This window comes from Panthera uncia (genome assembly GCF_023721935.1).
Source record: "Panthera uncia isolate 11264 chromosome C1 unlocalized genomic scaffold, Puncia_PCG_1.0 HiC_scaffold_3, whole genome shotgun sequence".
NCBI classification, from domain to species: Eukaryota; Metazoa; Chordata; class Mammalia; order Carnivora; family Felidae; genus Panthera; species Panthera uncia.
The window spans coordinates 32,585,340-32,609,246 of NW_026057584.1; the positions used below are offsets into that span (position 1 = coordinate 32,585,340).

Sequence of the window (23,907 nt, forward strand, 5' to 3'; positions counted from 1 at the left end):
CAAAGAGAAAACAGACTTTACGTAGCTGAATGACACTATTCCATTAAGAGTGTAAGTTCAGGGGCGCCTGGGTGGTTCAGTCAGTCGGGTGACCGACTTGGCTCAGGTCATGATCTCACGGTTTGTGAGTTCGAGCCCCGCGTTGGGCTCTGTGCTGACAACTCAGAGCCTGGAGCCTGTTTCAGATTCTCTGTCTCCCTCTCTCTCTGCCCCTCCCCCACTCATGCTCTGTCTCTCTCTGTCTCAGAAATAAAATAAACATTAAAAAAAAAAAGAGTGTAAGTTCAAAATGTGATGAAAGACTGGAGAATAAACTGACAATGGGAAACACTTCCGGCAAAGAGGCCAGCTGGGAAACTACTGTAACTTTGGGAAAAGATAGCACACCAAACTAAGTCATGACAACAGGAAAGGGAATGAAAATAAGGAAAACCATTCAAAAGCTATGTAAGGGAGAATTAAGAGGACACTGTACCTAAAGAGCTATTATTATGTAGGGGATTAAGAGGGATGAGGACAGATTCATGGCTAATATTATTTTAATCTGAGTAACTAATAAATGAAGGAAATGAAACTACAACACAAAATGTGAGAGAAGCAGAGTCTAGGGCGAGGAGTAGACAAATGAGAAAACATAATGAATTCAGTTTCAGAATTTTTACATGGAAGCCCCCCTGTGGAGGAGGTATCCAATAGACAGACAGGCAGCTGGAAATCTTCAAAAGGCAGGTTAGAATAGAAACACATGTGGGAAAGCACCATTTCATATACAAACAGTGGTGAAGTCATGAGATCACCACTTCATAGAAAGAATAGGCAAAAGGCAAGATGGCTAGGCATGGATCTGGGAATATAATCATTCAAAAGGTGAACAAGACTAAATATTAGTAAGAGAACTAGGAGGTTAAGCAGCATTGTTAGAAAAATATAGTTATAGAGGAGGATAACTACCAAATGGTTCAGAGACAAGAGAAACTGTAAGAAATAAAAACAAGGTGTTGCAAATACTCAGAAAAGAGTACTTTTTTAAAAAAGATTTTAAGCAATCTCTACACCCAATGTGGGGCTCGATATTACAACCCCAAGATCAAGAATTCCATGTTCAAATCTACTTCTGAAATCATTGTTGCACCATATGCTAACTTGGATGTAAATTAAAAAAAAAAAAATAGAATTGCACGTTCCACTTCTTTTTTTATATAAAATTTTTTTATGTTTATTTATTTTTAGACAAAGACAGAATATGAGCTGGGGAGGAGCAGAGAGAGTGGAAGACATAGAATCCAAAGCAGGCTCAGGCTCTGAGCTGTCAGCCCAGAGCCCGATGTGGGGCTCGAACTCATGAACCACAAGATCATGACCTGAGCTGAAGTCGGACACTCAACCAACTGAGCCACCCAGGTGCCCCAAGAAAAGAGTATTGCTAATGAAAAAGTATGGACAAAAATTTTTTATAAAACCAAATAAAAAAAAAAATAAAAGCAGACATAACAAAACTCTAAAACCAAGTATTTTTAATAATATATTTAAGAATACACTTTATTTCTGACTGTTTAAATTCCACAATTTACAAGTGGTTGTGTTCCAAAAGATACTTCACAAATCACTTGTTTGGAATTCACAAATAATTTTCCATCAAAAAAATGTTACAGATAATGGATAAGTTTCTAGGTTAGCCCACAGTGTCAAAACTATCCTGTAAATTTGCAGTGCGATGTTACAAAGCAGAACTGGGGTAAATGAAACAAAACAAAACAAAATATTTTTTAGAATACCATGATTTCTGGCAGCTAATGAAAATACTTACAGACATAAAAAGGAGTAGGTAGAACATTATACAATTAATTCTGAAGGATACTTCAGGGAACTTTAAAGAGCTTTAGAGATTGATGCCACTGGTTTTATACTATTTCCAGTTTCACTTTGAAATGTATGAAAATTTTTTCTTCTGTACTATCTCACTATCACTATTATACTTGGATTATTTTTGAACATTGGGTAAGGAGAAAAACTGAGAGATGAAAAAAAGAAAGAAGGGGCACCTGACTGGCTTCAGTCCAGAAAGCATGTGACTTTTTTTTTTTTTTTAATGTTTTATTTTATTTTTGAGAGAATGAGAGAGACAGCATGACTGGGAGAAGAGCAGAGAGAGAGTGAGACAGAATCTGAGGCAGGCTGCAGGCTCTGAGCTGTCAGCACAGAGCCCGACACGGGGCTCGAACCCACAAACTGTGAGATCATGACCCGAGCCGAAGTTGGATGCCCAACTGACTGAGCCACCCAGGCGCCCATGGAAAGCGTGTGACTCTTGATTTCAGAGTTGTGAGTTTTGAGCCCCACATGGGGTGTAGAGATTACTTAACTAAATAATTTAAAAAAAGAAAAAAGAAAAAAAGAAAGAGCACTAGTTTTCCTATACTTAACTAAAACCAAGCAGAAGGGACATAAAATTCTACCTATGTACAAGTATAAACGGGTGAGGAAAGGAAGAGGAACAGGGAATTTCCTGAAGTGGGATTTCTTGGCAAAAACAAAGAAAAAACAGGGGACACCATTCTTTAAGTATTACTAGATTCAAGTCATTCACCAATAGATATTTGCTGAGTAATAAGCACAGTCGAATTTCCATGAGTAGAGAAAATATAATAGGTTTCAAGATATGTACAGGGAGGATAAGCTATATGTAAGTGACTATTCCTATATAAGATATTCTTAAAGTCAGAGTTTCTTTCGGGGGTAGGACCATTATTTTGCCTTAAGGAAAATTGGTTACTGTGTCTGATTTATTTTAGAATATAAGACCATAAATGGTAGGTATCATAGATAGCACTCTTGATTAATTTACGGCATCAAATGTATTGGCCAATATATTAAGGCAGCTTTAAAAAGATTTAAAAACTGGTACTTGAATTCCATCTAAAACTTAGCCACTAAAAACAGGTGGCTACGATAAAACAATCACAATTTAGTATACACATGATTGCCAATGACTCAACAATCAACTATATTGGGTATTTCACAGACCTGTCTTCAAAAAAGGAGATACCAAGTCAGAAAGGTGGCCAGAAAGGAAGGTTTTTTTTTCTAGAAAAAGATACTGGCCTAAGATCCTAAGGGTCCGAGAAGAATAGGTTATAAAACAAAAACTTAAACGGTTGCTAAGAATTCTAAATATATCTAATATTAGCCCTAGTCTTGGTAAGCAAAAGACTAAGGGAAAAGAACTAAAGCAAAAGACTAAGGTACTGTTTCAATGTACCATAATGGATACAAGAGACAATGCACTGCACATAAACTACAGTATAATTTTATGATTGCAAATTATGCTTTTCTTTGAAAAATTACAATTAATTAAAATAGGAATCATCTTAGATTTAGGCCAAAGAACAGCATTTAACATACACAACCATTTAAAAATCAACGATATTGTGTACAACAAAGCTTTGTATATAAAACTTCAACATTCTGAAAAAGAAATAATTATAAAATGTCCCCCTTCCTTCATGAGTAAGCAATTCTGAAACAATAAAAACAATAAACAACCCACCAATACCCTCATTATCTTCAAGAAATAATTAAACAGCCATTGGAACTCACCTAGATTATCTCTCAAAGCACTAGCGTCTTCATGAGTTTTGAAGTTATAATTTGGCACCAATTTAAGTCTCATGCGGGAATAATTTTCTACATTAGCTAGTTTCCAGTGAACTGGATTTTGTTTCCTATGAATATTCATAAGTAAACAAGTAAAATTACTTAGTTTGAAGTTACAAAGACTGATTGATTGAAACAAAGTAAGAAAGTAAGAAAGTTACAAAGATTGATTGATTGAAACAAAGAAAGTATTCATATTAAAAACATTCATATTCATTATCTCATTTGACCCAAACAACCCTGAAAGAAAACTAATGAGAATATGCAGTTTCAGTTTATACATGAAGAACCTAAGACATGCTAAATTATTTGCCCGAAATGCTATGTTGTTTATAGGCAGCAGAAATAAGAACTGAACATAAATCTTCACCTTACAGCTTGATAGATTTTACTTTTTAACTGTTCAACGATAGTTCTTAACTAGGTATACAATGAGTTTATTCCAAATGCACTGTTCAAAATAAAATAATAATTTTAGTACAAATAAAGAGAGTATAATTGCAAATAGATCAAATCTAAATGTAAGAGCTAAAACTCTTTGAAGAAAAGATAGGAGTAGGGGCGCCTGGGTGGCTCAGTCGGTTAAGCATCTGACTTCGGCTCAGGTCATGATCTCACAGTTTGTGGGTTCGAGTTCCGCATCAGGCTCTGTGCTGACAGCTCAAAGCCTGGAGCTTGCTTTGGATTCTGTGTCTCCCTCTCTCTCTGCCCCTCCCTGGCTTGTACTCTGTCTGTCTTTCAAAAATAAATAAACGTTAAAAATTAAAAAAAAAAAAAAAAAGAAAAGATAGGAGTAAATTTTCATGACCTTGGACTTGGGTATGGTTTCTTAGATATTATATCAAAAACACAATCACAAAAGAAAAAAGACAAACTGGACTTTGAAGTTAAAAACTTTTTGTGTAACAAACGCTAGTACCAAGAAAGTGAAAAAGACAATCTACATATTTACAAATCATAGATCTGATAAGGGTCTATTGCTGAGAAAAAGAACTCTTACAACTCAACCAAAAAACATCAAACAATCCAATTTAAAAATGGGCAAAGAACTTAGACATTTCTCCAAAAAAGATATACAAATAGCCAACAAATGAAAAGATACTCAATGTCACTGGTCATTAAGAAGTACATATCAACGGGGTGCCTGGGTGGCTTAGTTGGTTAAGTGTCCGACTTTGACTTACTAAGGTCATGATCTCACGGTTTGTGAGCTCGAGCCAGCGTTGTGCTCTGGGCTGACAGCTCAGAGCCTGGAGCCTGCTTCGGATTCTGTGTCTCCCTCTCTTTCTGTCCCTCTCCCACTCATGCTCTGTCTCTGTCTCTGTCTCTGTCTCTCTCTCAAAAATAAACATTAAAAAATTTTTTTTAATTAAAAAAAGGAAATACAAATCAAAACCATAACATAGCCCTTCACATCCATTTGCCCTTCACATCACATAAAAAAATTGGAAAAATTTTACAAATACTGGTAAGGTTGTGGAGAAACTAGAACCCGCAAACATTGCTGATGGGTATGTTATATGATGCAGATGCTGTGGAAAACAGTTTGGCAATTAGTAAGTAAGACATTGGATTATCACATGACCTAGTAATTTTCCTTATAGGTATACACTTAAAAGAATTGAAAACAGATGTTTGGAAACAAACAGTGTTCACAAATGTTCAAAGCAGTACTGTTTACAAAAGCCACAAGAAGAAATCCCAATGTCTACCATCTGATGAATGAATAGACAAAATGTGGTTTGGCTATTGAAGAAGTGCTGATACATGATACAATTACGCAAGTGAAAACATTACGCAAGTGAAATAAGTTGGACACAAAAGGCCACATTTGTAAGATTCTATCTATATAAAATATCAAGAATAGGTAAATCCATAGAGACAGAATACAGGCTGGTGGTTGCCAGGGACTGGGTAAAGGAACAATAGAGAGTGACTGCTTAATGGGTCCCAGGTTTCTTTCAGCAGTAATGAAAATGTTCTGAAGCTGGACAGTGGTAATGATTGCACATTATGAATGTACTTAATGTCACTAAATTGTGTATTTTTAAATGATTAAGATGGTAAAGTTTATATTATGTGTATTTTGCCACAATAAGAAAGGTGTGTGTGTGTGTCTGTGTGTATGTATATATATATATATATACATATATATATATATATATTTAAATTTTAATATTTAAATTTATAGTATATTATATTACAGGTATATTTACATTTTAATGCCATAATTTAAAAAATTTGTTCCAATACAATCATGTAGGAAAAGAAAGAAGCTGACAGCCAACAATATTTTAACAGTTTATTTACTTGATCCTAAGTCACTTCTATTTTGCTGATTCAGCAAAGTATGACTTAGGATCAAGTAAATAAACTGTAAAATATTCAAACATATAACATCACTAACTCCAGCTCAAAGAGGCAGTATCAAGAAGAAAGAAATAAACTGATTCAAGACTTAAACTCTATATCACAGTGTAAAAAGAAGGGAAATAACTCCATGGTGAAAACACATATATGAAGCTCTGAACATCCCAGACCTGTAATTCACAAAAAGACAACCAAATTAATTAAAAGCAATTTTTTGTAAGTTGAATGTTTTAAAAATTGAATTGGAGAGGTCACTGGCTCAAAAAGTTCTAGACAGAAGTTCTAATGAAGAAAGAATATTTAATAAATGATATCCTCCTACCTTTCAGCCCAAGGTCCCCTTTCAGATGTAAGATAGAGCTGTATTGCCTTCCAGCGTCTCAGAGTGACTAACTGTTGACTGCTAAGTTGTTTAAGCATATTATTATACCTCAAGTTCTCTTGGCGTGCTTTTCGATTAAATGGCTCCACAAAAAACTCCTGAGATAGCAATAAATAATAGCCTTGAATCTTGTATTTACAGGTATATTTAAATTTTAATGCCATAATTTAAAAAATTTATTCCAATACAATCATGGAAAAGAAAGAAGCGGACAACCAACAGTATTTTCTTATTTCATTAGAATAATTTTCTTTCATGAAGCATACTACTCTATAATCTGTATTTTGTAAAACTTTAAAAATCTAAACAACAATAAATATGTGAAGAGCTTCAAAAATGATGTACCTCAATACAGAATTTTAAAACTCAGATTTATTAACCTTATACTGTCAAGTAAAATGATCTTCCTTTGGAGTCTTTTGGTTTTTAAGGCGCTGGAATGAAACTCATTCTTAAATAAAGTAGAAGAAAGAGTAACCACATCCATAGCTACTACTGGGGATCTAAAAGGCAAGGCCAAAGACAAAAGAAATCCATAGGGGAAAATCTCTCACAATGAAAAACTTCATCATTTGAATTGCTGCTCTCTGAATAATATCCTAGTCAGCAAATGAATTCACAAACTTATTCCAGTTTTCAGGATAAAATTCACTCTGATAATAGGTTCTATCAAGATATAACTCAGTCCTGAAATTAAGTTTTATAGTTTTCAAAAAGAAAAGTAGTAAGACTGACTCAAACAGATACTCATCTATCAGGAACTAAAATAACAGTATTTGTTTCACAAAATCAATACTGAATTATGTTAAAAAGAACAGTTAAAGACATGGATTTAGATGTGGGTTTAAAAGACATCTTTTAGAGAGGCAATACAGCACAGTGCAGTTAAGAGTTTAGAGTTAGGCCTGGTACAAATCTTAGGCACTTAATTCTCTGAGGTCCAGTATCTTCATCTCTAAGATGAGGCTGACAATATTTGTCATCAAAAAAGATTAAGATTTAAAGTACTTAATACAGTGCCAGAAAAGTAGCAAGCTCTCAATAAACTGTAGCTCTTATTCCTATAATTGTTACTATAATTACTAGACCTTTGTGAAATCAATGATTTGGTATTATTAAATATTTAAAACAGGTCAATGCTAAGAAAATTGAAGAAGTCATGACAACTCCATTATAATTTAAACATCAATTTCACAATTGGTGAAGTTCAAGCAATAAGAATATTCTAAAGTTAGTTTTACCCAGAAAAGCTAAGGATGAAGTTACAAAGAAAGTGCTGGTTGGAATAGAAACTAAAAGAACTTCTATGAGAGCAATAGAACAGTATTTTAAGCAGTGCCGCATCCAGTAATTCCACTTATCCTAGTAAAGCCATCCTGAATAAGCATAAAAATATGACTATAAGGATGATCAATGCTACTTAAAATGAACATTGATAAATTAGGTCCAAAATTGGGACATAAATTTAATTATGCTCTAATACATAATATAATGGAAAACTACACAGTCATATAATGGCATGGAAAGATGCTCACAATAAGAAAAGGAGCAGTAAATGAAAAGTGTGCCATTTTTATATACACTAAAAAAAACAGGAAAGAGATATACCAAAATGTTAATAGTGGTGGATTACAAATGTTTCTTTTTATACCTATTAAGGAATAAATGTATTTTTACTTGATCATCTTTGTTTCATCAGTGTTTTGCCTGTACATATTTTATTAGATTGATATCTAAATATCTTATTCTTTTTAGAGATATTGTAAGTAGTGCTTTTTCAAAATTTCAGTTTACAATTGCTCATTGTTGGTATATAGAAATATGACTAAATTTTGTATATTGTATGTCCTGCAGTATTGCTAAACTCATTAATTGTAGGAGATTTTTGGTAAATTCATTAGGATCATCTACATAATAATATTATCTGCAAACAGTCTTATTTCTACCTGTCCAATGTAAATTACTTTTATTTCTTTCCCTATTCTTAATGCATTTGCTAGCATATATAGTACAACAGTGACTAGAAGGGTGGTGAGAGTGGACATTCTCAGCCGGTTCTCTGCTTACAAGGAAAGCACTCAGTTTTCCACCTTTAAATATTTAAATATAAAGCTAGCAGGGTGCCTGAGCCATGTAGTTGGTTAAGCATCAGACTCTTGATTTCAGCTCGGGTCATGATCTCATGGTTCCTGAGCCAGAGCCGTAAAACAGGCTCTGCAATGAGAGCGTGGAGCCTGCTTTGGATTTTCTCTCTCCCTCCTCACATGCACATACATGTGCATGCTCTCAAAATAAATAAACTTTAAAAACAAATATGAAGCTAGCTGTAAGATTTTTGTTGAGATTCTATTTCCAGTTTTCTGAGAGCTTTGATCATAAAACAGATGAGTTTTGTCAAATGCTTTTTCTACATCTGATATGATTATATAGTTTCTTTTTAATAAATATGAATTTAGTCCATTACCCTCATATTGGCTATCAAATGCTGAAGCAATCTTGCATTCTTAGGATAAACTCTACCTGGTGTGATGTATTACTTTTTTATATATTGCTGGATCTGGTTTCCATCAATGTTCCTAAGAGATATTGATCTGTAGTTTTCCTGTACCATTTTTGTGATTTTTTAATTCCAGTATAATTAATATACAGTGTTATATGAGCTTCAGGTGTATTCTTACACTATTTTTGTATGGTTTCAATAAGGGGATAACACTGTCCTCACATAATGAGTTGGAAGTGATTCCATTTTTCTGTTTTCTAAAGAGACTGTGAGGAATTGGTGTTATTTCTCCATTAAATGTTCAACAGAATTCACCAGTGAAACCACTTGGGCCTGGAGTCTTCCCTTTTGGAACATATTTAAACTGTAAGTTTAGTTTCTTTAATAGGTAAAAGACTAGGTTATCAACTTACTATTGAATTTTGGAAATCTGTATTTGTCAAGAAATTGAGACATTTAAGTCATCTTATTTATGTGCACAGATTGGTTTGTGGTAGTACCTTATTATCATGTTGATGTCTGTGAATGAGTGGTGATATTCCCCTGTCATTTCTGGTAATGGTACTTTTTCACTTTCTTTTTTTTTGTTTTGTTAATCTGGCTAGAAGTTGACCAATTTTATCAACATTTTAAAGAAGTAGATTTTGGTTTTATTAATTTTCTCTATTATTTTCCTGCTTTCAGTTTCATTGATTTCTCCTCTTATTTTTGTTTGTTTCTTATTTAGAAACTAGTTTTCTTTCTAGTTTAAGGTAGATACATAAATTATTAATTTGAGGCCTTCTTTTCTAAAGCAAGTATTTAGTACCATCAATTTTCTTTAAGCACTGATATATACTCAGCCTCCTTAGAGATATGAACTATCAGCCTAATAGACTTTTTACGTATCCACTATGCATAGAACATTTTGATATTAACTTTTTTGTTACTGATTAGTCTTTTTCTTTCAATTCTGAAATAATTTTCAAATAGGAAACTGCATTTGTTTTCAAAGTTGACTTATTACTCTCATTTTAATATCAAATGCTTGAAATCAATATAAAAAACTAGACACTAAAAACATTTAATAATTTTTACCTGGAACTTAAGCTTGCTTTCTCCTCCTTCCCGGTCTCGTTTATGCATATTCACCATTAAGGCTTCATAACAATCCTTCCAGTAAAGTGCCATGTTCTCATGACCACCATAAAATGTAAGGGTTTCATATTGCTTCATGTAAGGCACAATCTTACAAAAATATACATATATACACAAAATTTAATACATACTTCTAATAAAAATGACAATAGAAAATTCACTCAAAATAGATAAAACTTACATATTTTTCAATGTAAACTTGCCATTCATTTGAACTGCAATATTCTTGAAAATCTTCAAAAAATGAAGAACTACCATTGGTAAAAGGTAAAGAAGGCAGGTGCAAGTTCATGAAGAGAAGCTCATAAATTTTGGAAACCAGGGTACGGACAAGGGGAATCAGAAATGAGTAGATTTCAGTCTGTTCCTTGATTGACTGACTTAGAACATGTTCCAGCTTCCCTAAAATGTAACATGCTTCATCCTGATTTTCAATCACTTTGGTCTGAAGAAGGGTGTTTAGCTTAGCTGATGCCATTGCACAAACCTGAGGAAAATAGTACAGGTGAGAAAGAACAGAATAAAGCAGACATTTAGCAAAAGATCTTTGGCTCTTCAAGTTTTGTTTGTTTAATAATTTTTTTTTAATGTTTGTTTATTTTTGAGACAGAGACAGAGCATGAACAGGGGAGGGGCAGAGAGAGAGGGAGACACAGAATCTGAAACAGGCTCCAGGCTCTGAGCTGCCAGCACAGAGCCCGACGCGGGGCTCGAACCCACGAACTGTGAGATCATGACCTGAGCTGAAGTTGGACACCTAATCGACTGAGCCACCCAGGTGTCCCTGTTTGTTTTTTTTAATCAATTATAAAAGCAGAATATACAGAAAAGGTATAGTGGATAATTAATCACCCAAACGTCTATTCCACTCTTCCTAATAGTGTGCAAGGACAGAGGAATTATACTAAATTTTTTTTTAATGTTTATCTATTTATTTTTGAGACAGAGAGGAGACACAGAATCTGAAGCAGGCTTCAAGCTGCAAGCTGTCAGCGCAGAGCCCGATGCAGGGCTCAAATCCACCAACCTTGAGATCTTGACCTGAACAGCAGTCAGATGCTTACTCAACTGAGCCATCCAGTCAACCCTAACTTTTCTACTTTTAACTTAAGGTTCTACTGCTGAAGCTTTTCCATTCTCCTCAGACTTTCTAAATCTTTAACTTTAGTTTTTGAATCTGACTAAAGCAGCTTAATTCTAATAGAGACCAACAAATATAAGAAAAAAGGCCATAGGGGCACCTGGATGGCTCTGTCAGCTGAGTGTCTGACTTTGGTTCGGGTCATGATCTTTGGGTTCATGAGTTCAAGCCCCACATCGGGCTCGCTGCTGTCAGTGCAGAGTTCGCTTCAGACCCTCTGTCCCTCTCTCTCTGCCCCTCCCCAGCGTGCACTATCTCTCAAAAATAAACAAACATTAAAAAAAAGAAAAAAGGCCATAAAATTTCATCATCCAGGAAATACCAGAACTAATAATTCTGGGCTTTTTTGCTATGTGTTTAAAAAAAAAATTGTTCTTAATGTTTATTTTTGAGACAGAGAGAGACAGAGCGCAAGCAGGAGAGGGGCAGAGAGAGAGGGAGACAGAGAATCTGAAGCAGGCGCCAGACTCTGAGATGTCAGCACAGAGCCTGACACGGGGCACGAACCCATGAACTGCGAGATCATGACCTGAGCCAAAGTCAGATGCTTAACTGACTGAGCCACCCAGGCGCGCCTACTACGTGTTTTTTAAAACACTGTTTATATTGAGGTATCTGGGTGGCTCAGTCAGTTAAGCGTCTGACTTGGCTCAGGTCATGATCTCACGGTTCACGGGTTCGTGCCCCACATCGGGCTCTGTGCTGACAGCTCAGACCCTGGCGCCTGCTTTGGATTCTGTGTCTCCCTCTCTCTCTGCCCCTCCCCTCCTCATGCTCTGTCTCTGTCTCTCAAAAAATGAATAAACATTAAAAAAACTTTTTAAGTAAAATACCGTTTATACAAAAAGTTAAACATCTAGTGCTTTGCTTTTAACTTAATATCATGGTATTAAATAATGTTCATATGTTTATTTAGAAGTATAAAGATATTTCAATGAATACAAGATAATTTACTTGACCACTGCCTTAATTTTGGATACGTACACATGTCACATACAGATACATATGATCCTCCCTACCCCCATTATAAAGAGCACTGCATGAGGGTCACTTGAGAAACTACAAAAAATACTGATGCCCTATTTCCTCCTTTCTAATATAATTACTATGGGTGATGCCCCACAAGGTAATTTCATGTTCTCATCACTGGCTCAGGTAAGACAACTGGGGGAAGAGGAAACCAGCAAAATGGAGATCATATGCTGCATCTAAATAAATCAGCAACCACCTAGTCTTACTTTAGAGACAAGCTAGGAAATGTTGACATTTATGTGACATCTTCTAATACATACACACAGGCAATTAACTAGTAAGTATGAGCCACACAAAACAAGTTTGTAGTCAGAATGGCAAAGAACCTTTATTATAACCTCAATAAGGGAAGAAGTTGCTTTCCCAGCCTTTAACATGTACAATAACCTCAGAGAAATGTGTTTTTATTCCTGAGAGAATAAAATTAAACAACTAGCCAGTAAAAAATGTTTTAGGTTACTAACTACTGGTAAACAATCCATAGGTTCTGTACTCTTTATTTAACAAGTATTTATAGAGGCCTACTATGGGATAGGCATTGAAATATTTAATGGTGAACAAATTAAACAAATAGGTATTTATGGAAATTTCATTAAAGAGAAACACTGAGAGTAATTGTAAGTGGGGGGAAAAAAACAACCCCAAAACCAAGAGTTCTCATATCCACCTGGCATGCTGGCTGCAATTGCTTTAACAGCCATCAGGCTAATATTAATGAAAAGGCCCCAAAAACTATTTTCATTCTATCTCTCGGTAGAAAAAACCCGAGAATACCACCATGAACATCCATCAAGGCTGTTTGGTATTTTACATTATTATTTTAGGATATACTTTTAGACTAGAAATACTAGACAAAGAGTGTGATTGTTTTTTTAAATACATATATTTTCAAATTACATTTGAATGGATACATAATTCAAGGTTCCACAATCCATGTATCAGCAAGCAAATCTTATTTATTTAGCTTTTCTGTGTTTTCCATGTTTCTACAATGAATATGTTACTTTTATGATTAAGAAAAAAAACCCACTATTTTAAAAAATTTCTTTTGCGATTTTAATTTTATTTTTATTTATAAAAATAGCGCACAACTGGGGGAGGGGAGAGAGGAGGAGAGAGGGAGAGGAGGGAGGAACGAGAGAGAGAGAGAGAGAGAGAGAGAGAGAGAGAATGAATCTCAAGCAGGCTCCACACTCAGTGCAGAGCCTGATGCAGGGCTTGATCTCATGACCCTGGGATCATTACCTGAGCTGAAATCAAGAGTCAAACACTCAACTGACTGAGCCACCACTCAGGAGCCCTCTAAAAAACCCAAAGTTTAAAAAGTTAGTAATATGGGGAAAGGAATTCAATATAATTGTAAGAAAAAAAGAAAATAAAATTATCAAAATATATGATGTTTTCAATCATCTGAAAAAGATATATGCATAGAGAAATATTGACAGTTATTTCTTCTTGGGCTATGGGATGATGGATTTATTTTCTTCTCTTTATGTTTTTGTGTATTTTCCATAATGATCATGTTTTACTTTTACAATTAGGAAAAAATATCTATTGAAAATATGGCCTTTTAAAAATATGGCAACCTTATGGAATTTTAACCTCTCCATGTTATCAACATTACAGTAAGTTTATATATATTAGAAACCATCCCCAACCCTACCCCTTTGCCCCAAGTACTTGAAATTCCAAAATCAAAAGGAAATTAAAAGGGCCAGGTAAGTAGTTATGAGATACATGTCATGATTAACTCAACTCAAGTTCTCCAATATAAACCGAAAGTTGACAGACTAAAATTCATGTGCAAATTTTCCAACCTGTAACATTTTTTAAAAGAGTTTTTTCTTAAGTTTATTTATTTTGAGAGAGAGAGACAGAGAGACGGAGAGAGAGAGAGAGAGAGAGAGAGAGAGAGAGAGAGAGAGAATGAATGGGGGAGGGGCAGAAAGAGAAGGGGAGAGAAAATCATGAGGGCAGAGCTTAACAGAGGATCATGACCTGAGCCAAAACCAAGAGATGGATGCCTAACCAACTGAGCCACCCAGGCACATTCCCCAACCTTTAAAAATTTTTTTTTTTTTTTAATTTTTTTTTCAACGTTTTTTATTTATTTTTGGGACAGAGAGAGACAGAGCATGAACGGGGGAGGGGCAGAGAGAGAGGGAGACACAGAATCGGAAACAGGCTCCAGGCTCCGAGCCATCAGCCCGGAGCCTGACGCGGGGCTCGAACTCACGGACCGCGAGATCGTGACCTGGCTGAAGTCGGACGCTTAACCGACTGCGCCACCCAGGCGCCCCTAAAATTTTTAATTAAAGATAGAAATAATAAATATTCCTTGAGTCCATACTTTATTTATCTGTGTTTTGAAAACCTAGCACAATGCTCAAACTTGGTAGGTATTCACAGTAAGCATTTGATTAATTAAAAAATGAGATATAGTGTAAAACTGTGGATTAGTAAAGTAACAGAAAAAGATTTGAAAGAAAAAAAAAACTCAATTTTCCTCAAAATATAAGCCCTAAAGTTCATATGTATGAGTGACAAGTATAAATAGTCTAAGCAGGTTGTGTACTTCCTAGCTACACTACAGATGATATAATACCTCCTAATATAAGCTATGTATAAATCCTTTAAAAGGCAACGTTGAAATTATACTGAATCAGGAAGAAACCATCAATCAGCTGCCTCTGAAGCTTCTTTCTGATTAACAAAACTGAAACATATATGCTGTTGGAACTAATAAAAAAATTAAAATGCTGAAAATTATTACCATTTAATATTAAATTATTAAATATTAATATATTAAATATTATCATTTAGTTATTACACAAATAATTCCTATGCTGCATACAAAGTACAAAAAATAATGCAAATGAATTGACAAACCTGCACATTACCCATTCCAATGAATTCTAGAAGTAACTGGATTTGAACTTGAGAAAGTTGTGCCAATACTGAACTTTCAGAATACCAAACTGACAGACCATCGAAGAGCAGCATCAGATCCTCTAAAAGCTATCACAAGAGAAAAATTGAGAAATAAAAACATTCCGTCTTAAAATCAACTGATGAGTTCTCCCCAACAGTAATACACATTATAAGTGTTTTCAAAACTAGTTTAATGTACAAATGGAAAAAGCCAAGAGAATTATCTTAGTAATAGCTAATGAAATTGGTTAACTGTTTATCCATGTTTGTTAAATCCAATTAAATTTTAATGCTCCAAAAAGGGGGTACAAAAGTTTTTTTCCTTGAATAAAGTGCTTGACTACAGAAAGTAATTTCAAAGTGTTATTTATCTCTGTACCTTTTCAGTCCACATGTTTGAATTAACAAGCCCCTCTGACTGCAGAAAGTCCTGTATGATCAGGATGAGCCGCAAGGCATTTTCAGCAGTTACTGGATTTGTGTTTGATTCTCTGTTTTCCATGACTGCCCATTCTAACATCTTCTGTAGCAAACTAAGTGCAAAACAAATCCTCTTAAAACCATTTTCAGCTTAGAAAAATAGTAAAACATGAAAAAAGTCAATTATTTGTTAATATGACTGTATTCCTAAAGATACACTATCACAGGCAGGGATCCAAGGACATTGTAGATAGTATCTAATAACAATGAAGCAACTTTTTAATCTCTGAAGTATCTACCCTCAATAAGTATAATACAAAGGCAAAGTAAAAGTTATCTGTTCTACTTGACTATAAAAAAGCTATTAAAATATTTCAAATTCCAGTTTCTATAAGATAACTAAAAGTTTCTTTAAAGCTCTAAATTGGGAAGGCAAGAAACGGCTTATTATGTCTTGCAGAGGGTCTAGCCCTGCAGAGAACTCTAAATGCTTTAGAGAAGTAATATCTATGAAAACACTATTTGCTTCCTTTAGCATGGAAATCCTCAAATTTGGAGACTGTAGAACACAATGCACTGAGTGCTTAGATATTATCAAAACTATTTTAAACAATAAGGAATATGTAATCCCTTAAACCCAAACTAAAGTTTTAAATCTCCTCACATTGGAATTACTTTTGGACTTCTCTCTAGATTCCACTAAAATGGCAACAGAGAGGAAAAGGAGCTGAGTACAAAGTTTCTCCTTTTCTCTCACTACACCTACTGAATCCTGAATAAATGTTCAATAAATAATATTATCTTGGACTCCAGACCACTCCAAAAGGAGAGGGTAAATCACCAAATGAGTGCTTACATTAATTTTATTTCATCTGATGGTCGAAGTAGTTCACTGGATATTCCTGGTTTAGTTAGTGCTGAAAACACTTGTCCTCGTTCAATCCAAGTATTATTGTCTGACTTTTCTAGTCCCTTACACATTACATAGTTCAAAATATTTGTCAGTAATTGAAGAAGCTCCTCCTCACATCTCTGTAAAAAAAGATAAAGTAATATTAAATTATTGGAAGGAGGAAGTATTAAAAGCACATTAAAAGAACCATCCTATATAGTGACTGTAATTATTTAACATATTTTTAATGTGTCTTATGAACCAGGAACTTTGCTAGGTAGGCCCTAGCAATACAAGGATGAATACAACACCGGTTTTGCTCTCAAGACACAATTTAGTGACTTCTAGGCTTCCAAAATCTTAGATCTTGAGACTTAGAACATGAGTATAATACGAAATTGTTAACAATCACACAATTCTAAGGACTAGAAATATATCATAGATGCATGAAAATGAAAACAGCTTTTGGACAAATAAGGAATTTTACCTCTTGGCTTTCAAGTAACGACAAGTCATCACTAAACCCCGTATCATTTGTGATGCTGCTCTCTTTGTCAGATGGCACAGAAAATGATTTAGTAGATTCTATTGGGGATGGTGTACTAGGCAAGCTGTCTGGCATGTGACTTCCACTGTCGCTCAGTTCACATGAGTCTATTCCACTGAAATCTAAACTCAAATGTGAAGGATTATTATTCCAGAATTCTTCTTGATTCTCTGATTTGAAAGTTAATTCTCCCACAGAACTATCTTCTTGAAATAATGGTGTGTTTGAGTCTAGAGAGTGTCTATCCTCTAAACTCCACTGATCGGAAGACACATTAGCTGAGCCAAAAGAGTTGATTTTTTCCTCATCAGTCTTTTCATCGAAGTTCCTCTTAAGATCTTCTTCACCTACCACATTTTTATCATTGTCTTTCATTGAAAGAGCTCTACTGTGCTTATGAAGAGTATTTCCATTTTCAAAATTTGTTTTTAAAAAGAGCCTAACCAAAGTGTCTTGCCAACCCACTTGTTGAGATATTTGATGTGCTGCATCTGGCTGGGACTGCAAAATCTGTAAAATCTGTGAAGAGATTAAGAATACAAAACTCGTCAAAAAGTACACAGTACTTCACATCAAAACCAGTTTCTTCCCAGTTATTTTAATGACAAAGTAATTTAATGAGAAACTGTGGGAAGATACACTTTCAAAAGATTATGTTCTTAACTGGATTACAAATTATCTGGAGGGCACACACTGTGTTTTTAACTAATCTGCATATTACTCATTGTACAGAGTACTTAAATATTTGCTGAAAGATAAAGAAAAAAAATAAAATGATCCTCCACATGTCAACACTCATGTTATTAATTTAATTTGGTAAGAGAGAAAATATACATAGAATGAAGATACATATAAAATGTAATAAAGTTATATCCTCTCAACTAAATACCTTCCATGAGCCTACTGCATTTCTTTAGCAAATACTGAATATCTACTATGTACCAGGCCCTGTTCTGGCCCTAAGGTTAGCAGAGTAAATATGACACACAAATACTTTAATAGAACCTAGATATCCCAAGAACGTTTCCCCATCTCATTTTTATGGGCATAGTAAATGGCTACTTTTGCAAAAACACTTTTTTTTTTCCATTAATTCTATCTTGAATAACAAAATAAAAACTGTATTTTATTTCTTTATTTATTTGAAAGAGAGAGAACGCAAGCAGGGGGGAAAGGAAGAGGGAGGAAAGGAGAGAGAGGGAGGGAGAGAGGGAGGGAGGGAGGGAAGGAGAAAGAGAGAGAGAAAAAGAGAGAGAGAGAATCTTAAGCAGGCTCCACACTTAGCATGGAGTCCAAAATGGGGCTTGATTCCACAACTCTGGGATCATGACATGAGCCGAAATCAAGAGTCAGACACTCAACCAACTGAGCCACCCAGGCACCAAAGAAACTATATTTTAATTTGAAAACACTAACTCCAATAAAATGGATACTGCTATTTAGCTGGAAAAAGAAACTGAAATTAAAGAATACACACAGAAATGTCAATGAGTATAATCTCTACTATCCAACTCATTTCCCATTTTTGGATTAAAACAGGTTCTCAAACACTGTCAGGTATTCAGTTAAGACCCTTAAGACATTTTTATCACAAAGACAATAAACTTCTATGTAGATGAAAAGAAATTTTGCTCCCAGTATTTAGAAAATCTCTTTTATCTCTGACAAGTTTCATAGGAGATGAATAATATTGATAGGGACTTTAATATCAATGGCTCTAATGCATGCTGATGCTGATATAGAAAGCAATTAGTCACAATGAGTCACAATGATGTGATGTTTTCCTTTCCTTCGTTGTGATAGGTGAGCTACCACTATTCTAGTGATAGAAAATACCATTTTTTCCCCACAGCAAAGAAATTTTCGTGATTTCATAATTTTAAAATTTCCATAAGGGGCGCCTGAGTGGCTCAGTTGGTTAAGTGTCCAACTCTTGATTTCAGGTCAGGTCACGACCTCACAGTTTGTGGGTTTGAGCCCCCCATCAGGCTCTGCACTAAAAGTATGGAGCCTACTTGGGATTCTCTCTCTCCCTCTCTCTCTCTGCCCCTCCTCCTTCACTGTCTCTCTCAAAAATAAACTTAAGGGGCGCCTGAGTGGCTCAGTCGGTTAAGCGGCCGACTTCGGCTCAGGTCATGATCTCGCGGTCCGTGAGTTCGAGCCCCGCGTCGGGTTCTGTGCTGACAGCTCAGAGCCTGGAGCCTGTTTCAGATTCTGTGTTTCCCTCTCTCTGACCCTCCCCTGTTCATGCTCTGTCTCTCTCTGTCTCAAAAAAATAAATAAACGTTAAAAAAAAAATTAAAAAAAAAAAAACTTAAAATATCCATAAAATTACTTATTTTATGTTCATTTTATATACATGTAATGGATAAAAACTAGGCTGCACCAAAAGTTGTTTTCAAACTGAAAGGAAAGGATCAATCTATATAGCCTGCTTCAAGGACAATATGGTAAAATCCATCAAAATGCAAAATGTGAGTACCTTCTGAGACAGCAATTCCATTTCATGGATTAGGTCCTACAGATACATTACCAAAAACAGGTAAAAGTATATGTAAAAAAGTGTTCTTAACGGAAGTTTATTAACATATAAATGTAGGAGACAATCTAAATGTCCATGTACAGGGAACCAGGTAATACTTCATACAATAGTCATAGAATGAAAAACTCTATGAGGCCAGTAAAGAGAAAGATACATATACAGACTTATAATGGAAAAATACTGTAACATAACTAAGGAGTAAAATTAAAAAGAAAAACAAGAAAATAAATTAAATAGTGGTCAGAGGTTAACAGCAGGGAAGACAGAAGGTTATAATTAGGAAGAAGCACACAGGATAACTAGTTCTTGACTTAGTTAAAAGTTAAAGGAGTACCTTGAAAGCAAGTCACTCTTGCTTTTCCACGAAGTTCAAAAGATTAACTCTAAAATATGGTATATGAATTAGAAATGGTTTTTATCTTTGAAAGTTCTTGACAAACTATTCTCTTGTAATAAATCTTTTACTGGGGCAAGGGCATATTTCCAGGTGACTACATGAGGCTAAGAAGAACACATTTTTGTGGTTACATGAAGTTAATTCACCTCAAAAAAGTAAACTATTTAAAAATCGTGCCATTTATAAAACAACAGATATTAAAACTTATACCTGGTATAAAATACTCAATATAAAAGCTATTCACAGTATGACAATATTGTTACTTCTAAAGTGTATTTTAATTTTTTTAACGTTTACTTTTGAGAGAGAGAGAGAGTGCGAGTGGGGGAGAGGCAGAGAGAGAGGGAGAAAGAAACTGAAGCAGGCTCCAGGCTCCAAGCTGTCAGCACAGAGCCCGACATGGGGCTTAAACTCATGAACCACGAGATCATAACCTGAGATGAAGTCAGACGCTTAACCAACTGAGCCACCCAGGCACCCCTTTAAAGTATATTTTAAAAGTTCACTAACCTTTCTGCAGATAACCACCCTGACATTTATATGTGTCCTGTGAGATATATATACCATGGACAACAGATCTTTGAAATTAATAGCAGGATCTACGGTGGGGAAAAAACAAAAAGTTAAAATTGAATTCCAGAGATAGCCAAAGAACTATGAGTGATGGTTAATGAAATAATTGTTTTCATTTTTATTTTATTTTTCTTGCTGTCAACAATAGACAGCCTTTGGTTTTTTCTAGCTTTGCTAAGATACAACTGACATAAAACTGCATAAATTTAAGGTGTAAAACATGATGATCTGATATTCGTATATATTGTAAAATAATTACCACAATAAGGTTAATTAACATCCATCACCTCACATAGTTACCATTTTCCTATCATGGTGGTTAACTTTTAAGATCTGCTCTTAGCAGCTTTCAAGTCCATAATACAGCACTGTTAACTATAGTCACCATGCTGCACATCAGATCCCAGAACTTATTCATCTTATAACTGGAAGCATGTACCCTTTGACCACCTCATTCATTTGCCCCACCTCCCACCCCACCCCAGCAACTAGCAATCTGTTCTCTGTTTCTAGGAGTTTGGTTTTTTTGAATTTCTCAACATACGTGAGACCGTACAGTATTTGTCCTTCTCTGACTTAATTTCACTTAACATAATAATGTCTTGCAGGTTAATGTGTTACAAATGGCAGGATTTCCTTCTTTGTTGTGGCTGAATAATATTCTTTTATATATACATATACACACACACATAACACATTCTTTATCCACTCATCCATCAGCAGACGCTTAGGCTATTTCCATGTCTTAGCCATTATAAACGATGCTACAATGAACATGCAGATAATTCTTTGAGATAGTGATTTCATTTTCTTTGGATATATACCCAGAAGATGGATTGCTAGATCATATGATAGTTCTATTTTTAATGTTTGGAGGAACCTCCATACTGTTTTCTATAATGGCTGCACTAATTTGCATTCCCAGCATCAATGGACAAGGGTTTCCCTTTCTCCATAACTTCACCAGCACTTGTTATCTTTTGTCTTTTTGATAATAGCCATCTTAATATGTAAGACCTGCTATCTCCTTCTGGTTCTGATTTACATTTCCCTTATGATTAAAGATGTGGAGCACCTTGTCATCTACCTGCTGGCTACTTGTATGTCTTCTATGCAAAAACTGTCTATTCAGGGGGCAGCTGGGTGGCTCAGTCATGATCTCACAGTTCGTGGGATCGAGCCCCCCTCAGGCTCTGCGCTGTTGCCGTGGATCCTGCTTGGGATTCTCTCTCCCTGTCTCTCTGCCCCTCCCTGCTTGTGCTCTCTCTCTCTCAAAATAAATAAATAAAACTTAAAATAAGTCTCATCAGGTCCTTTGCTCATTTTTTTAACATTTTTTTATTTTTTGAGAGAGCGTGCACATGTGCATGTGCACGCAAGTGAGGGAAAGACAGAAAGGGAGGGAGAAAGACTCCCAAGTAGACTCTGAGCTGTCAATGCAGAGCCCAGCGTGGGGTTGGATCCCACAAACCATGAGAGTGTGACCTGAGCAGAAACTGAGTCAGATGTTCAACCGAGTGAGCCACCCAGGCACCCCCTTTTGCTCATTTTTAACTGGAATTTTTTTTTGCTATTATATTATATGATTTCCTTACGTATTTTACATATTAACCTCCTCTCAGATATTTGATTCACAAGTATTTTCTCCCACCCTGTAGACTGCCTTTTCATTTTGTTGGTGGTTTTTCTCACTGTGCAGAAGCTTTTTAGTTTGATGTTGCCTCATTTATTTTGCTTTTGTTGCTAGTGCTTTTGGGGTCATATCCAAAAAGTCATTGCCCAGACAAATGTCAAGGAGCTTTTCCTTATGTTTTCTTCTAAGAGTTATATGGTTCAGGGTTTACATTTAAATCTTTAATCCATTTCAAGTTAATTTTTGTGAGTAGTGTGAGATAGGGGTCCATTTTTATTCCTTTGCATATGAATATCCAGTTTCCCAACACCGTTCATTGAATAGACTATTTTTCCTCCACTGAGTATTCTTGGATCTCCTGTCAAATATTAGTTGACCAGATATACATTGTTTTATTTCTGGGCTCTCAATTCTGTTCCAATGGTGTATGTATGTTTCGATTACTCTAACAGTTTGAAATCAAGAACCATGATGCCTCCAGCTGCATTCTTTTTGAAGTTCTCTCTCAAAGAATGAACTGGGGGTAACAGTTACATAATGCTGAAATAACTCTCATTTAAAATAAGGATTATACATATGTTTAAATCTTACAAAGAAAATAGATTTAGAATATTTGACATTCTCCTGAGTAAGCCCTAACTGTTCTTTTCTTTTATTGCCTGAAAATACTATCCATACTGTTATAATATACATTATTTATCTTTTTATGTACATATCTTATATCTTATGTACTTTCTTATCAATGAGAAGGTAAACGAATCAAAGCGAAGAACCTTATCTTATGCCTTTTAAACCCCCAGCATCTGACATAAACACTATAGTTTGTCGTAAGTACTAAAAAATTTTATTAAAAAAAATGAGAAGCAAAAAAGAATATCTGAAATTAAGGATTTACGCTCCCTAAAAAAAAAGATAAAATGTTTTGTATGTATTTTCTCTAGCATCTTTTCCTTATAGAGAACTCAATTATTTACTAATCAATCAATAAACTTCTACTGAAGGCCTATGGCACTATGCTATGCCCTGGGGAGATAATAACAAAAAAGATAGATAAAAAATAGTACCTAATAAAGCCCTGCTGAATCAAATAACAGGTAATTTAAAAAGTAACCTGAGGAAGGAAGGGAAAAAAAACCTTCAGGAAAAAAACTGAGACTATCAAATACAATTATGCTACTATGAAGAACATTTCTTAAATATATCAGTATTATCAGCCTTAGTCATACCTGTATTTATAATTTGATTGGTGAGGCTTTTAATGAGATTGGCATTAACGGGTGCTTCATTAAGAAGAAGTCCCAATCCTGAATAGCCAACTTCTCTGAGCCGAATGCGCTGTTTACTTCGTTCATAAACATTCGTGCATTTCAACATTTGTTCCATAACCTGGTTACAACAGTAATATATTTTTCTCAACACAGAGAACTAAGGACAGTCTGTCACTATTTAAAATAATTTAAAATGTCCTTTTTAATGGCTAAGGCTTAGATGGAAACAAACCCTACAGTCTCCAAGAAGAACAAAGATATGCTATGAAAGAAGAAAAAGATACTTCTAGATCAATCTCATAATTTGTATAACACTTATGTAACAGTTATCAAAATAATTTTCGAGAACAAGGAAACATTTTGTAAAGGAAAACAACCATATACTAAAATGGGAGAATGAATTAATAATCCCATACCTCTTGCAGTGAGATCAACATTTAAAAGTGAGACATTGAAACCCTAGGTACAGGGTAATTTTGGCAGAGTAT

General features: G+C 35.0%; 1 protein-coding gene across 10 annotated transcripts in view; it reads right to left on the reverse strand.

Annotated features, from left to right (window-relative positions):
* The window catches only part of NBEAL1 (neurobeachin like 1), a 172,979-nt gene that overhangs the window by 61,603 nt on the left and 87,469 nt on the right, over positions 1-23,907 (reverse strand). For 9 of the 10 annotated variants that reach the window (XM_049615135.1, XM_049615133.1, XM_049615129.1 and 6 more), the window contains 10 exons: positions 23,378-23,537; positions 20,456-20,544; positions 16,947-17,525; positions 16,424-16,599; positions 15,527-15,680; positions 15,106-15,234; positions 10,225-10,530; positions 9,984-10,133; positions 6,347-6,504; positions 3,598-3,722 (listed from right to left, as the gene is read on the reverse strand). In XM_049615135.1, coding sequence (XP_049471092.1) covers positions 3,598-3,722; positions 6,347-6,504; positions 9,984-10,133; positions 10,225-10,530; positions 15,106-15,234; positions 15,527-15,680; positions 16,424-16,599; positions 16,947-17,525; positions 20,456-20,544; positions 23,378-23,537 — 2,026 coding nt within the window. The remainder of the gene's footprint in view (positions 1-3,597; positions 3,723-6,346; positions 6,505-9,983; positions 10,134-10,224; positions 10,531-15,105; positions 15,235-15,526; positions 15,681-16,423; positions 16,600-16,946; positions 17,526-20,455; positions 20,545-23,377; positions 23,538-23,907) is intronic. The other variant, XM_049615136.1, reaches the window with a different exon arrangement.